Source organism: Aphanomyces astaci (assembly GCF_000520075.1).
Source record: "Aphanomyces astaci strain APO3 unplaced genomic scaffold supercont1.58, whole genome shotgun sequence".
Classification (NCBI taxonomy): Eukaryota; Oomycota; class Saprolegniomycetes; order Saprolegniales; family Verrucalvaceae; genus Aphanomyces; species Aphanomyces astaci.
This window is the reverse complement of record NW_009798321.1, coordinates 65,441-66,170: the sequence shown is the minus strand read 5'-3', so window position 1 is coordinate 66,170 and position 730 is coordinate 65,441. Positions and strand designations below refer to the sequence as shown.

The 730-nt window shown below is 44.5% G+C and overlaps 1 protein-coding gene across 1 annotated transcript in view; it reads right to left on the bottom strand.

Moving 5' to 3' along the window:
• Positions 1 to 649: 649 nt before the first annotated feature.
• The window catches only part of H257_14450 (hypothetical protein), a gene marked incomplete at both ends in the record, with an annotated part of 1,732 nt that continues 1,651 nt past the window's right edge, over positions 650 to 730 (bottom strand). The window contains one exon of the mRNA XM_009842263.1: positions 650 to 667. Within this exon, the coding sequence (XP_009840565.1) occupies positions 650 to 667 (18 nt within the window). The remainder of the gene's footprint in view (positions 668 to 730) is intronic.

Below are 730 nucleotides of genomic sequence, written 5' to 3'. Positions count from 1 at the left end.
CCACATTCGGGGTTGCCGCGCAACCCGAGACTCCGAGTCTCGGGTTGAAATTGTCAACCCTGAACGAAGTCAACCCAGAATGCAACCGGATTTCGGATAAATCAACCAATCAAATTTAAGTCGTTCAGGGTAAATTTGTTCAGGGTTCGTTCAGGGTAGTTCCCCGACCAGGGCCTTATACGACATGTGGATTATTACTACTACAGACACGATTTTGCAGTTAAGTTGGACGAATGCCCGATAAATATGGCCGTGTGCCCGATATATTTGGCGGTGTGCCTAATATACATGTAATTGGCCGTGTGACCCAGTAATTGGCCATCTGCCCGATGAATTGTATCGTGCGCCCGATGAAAATGGAACAACTCAAATAATTATATTCCGTTGACTGTGAGTGCAAATCAGCTTTGGTGGAAACGTCATGTGGTTGAAGTTCGGAGCAAAACGCGCGAAGGGCAAGACTTCGAAATTTGTACTTGACTGTGAATAAAGTAAAGTTTAAAAGTCCATAATGCGTGCACTTTCCTTCAACATATTAAATGCTCATTATTCAAATCGCCAAGGAACGCACAGCATGAACGTAGCTGCACCCCCACGAATAACTCTGGCAATGATGTCAATTGAAGTATTGCCCCTATACTTAACGATGTCAATTGAAGTATTGCCCCTATACTTCAACGTTTCGGTCCATACTTCAACTCGCTCCAAAATTTGAAACTGTCGCGCGCAG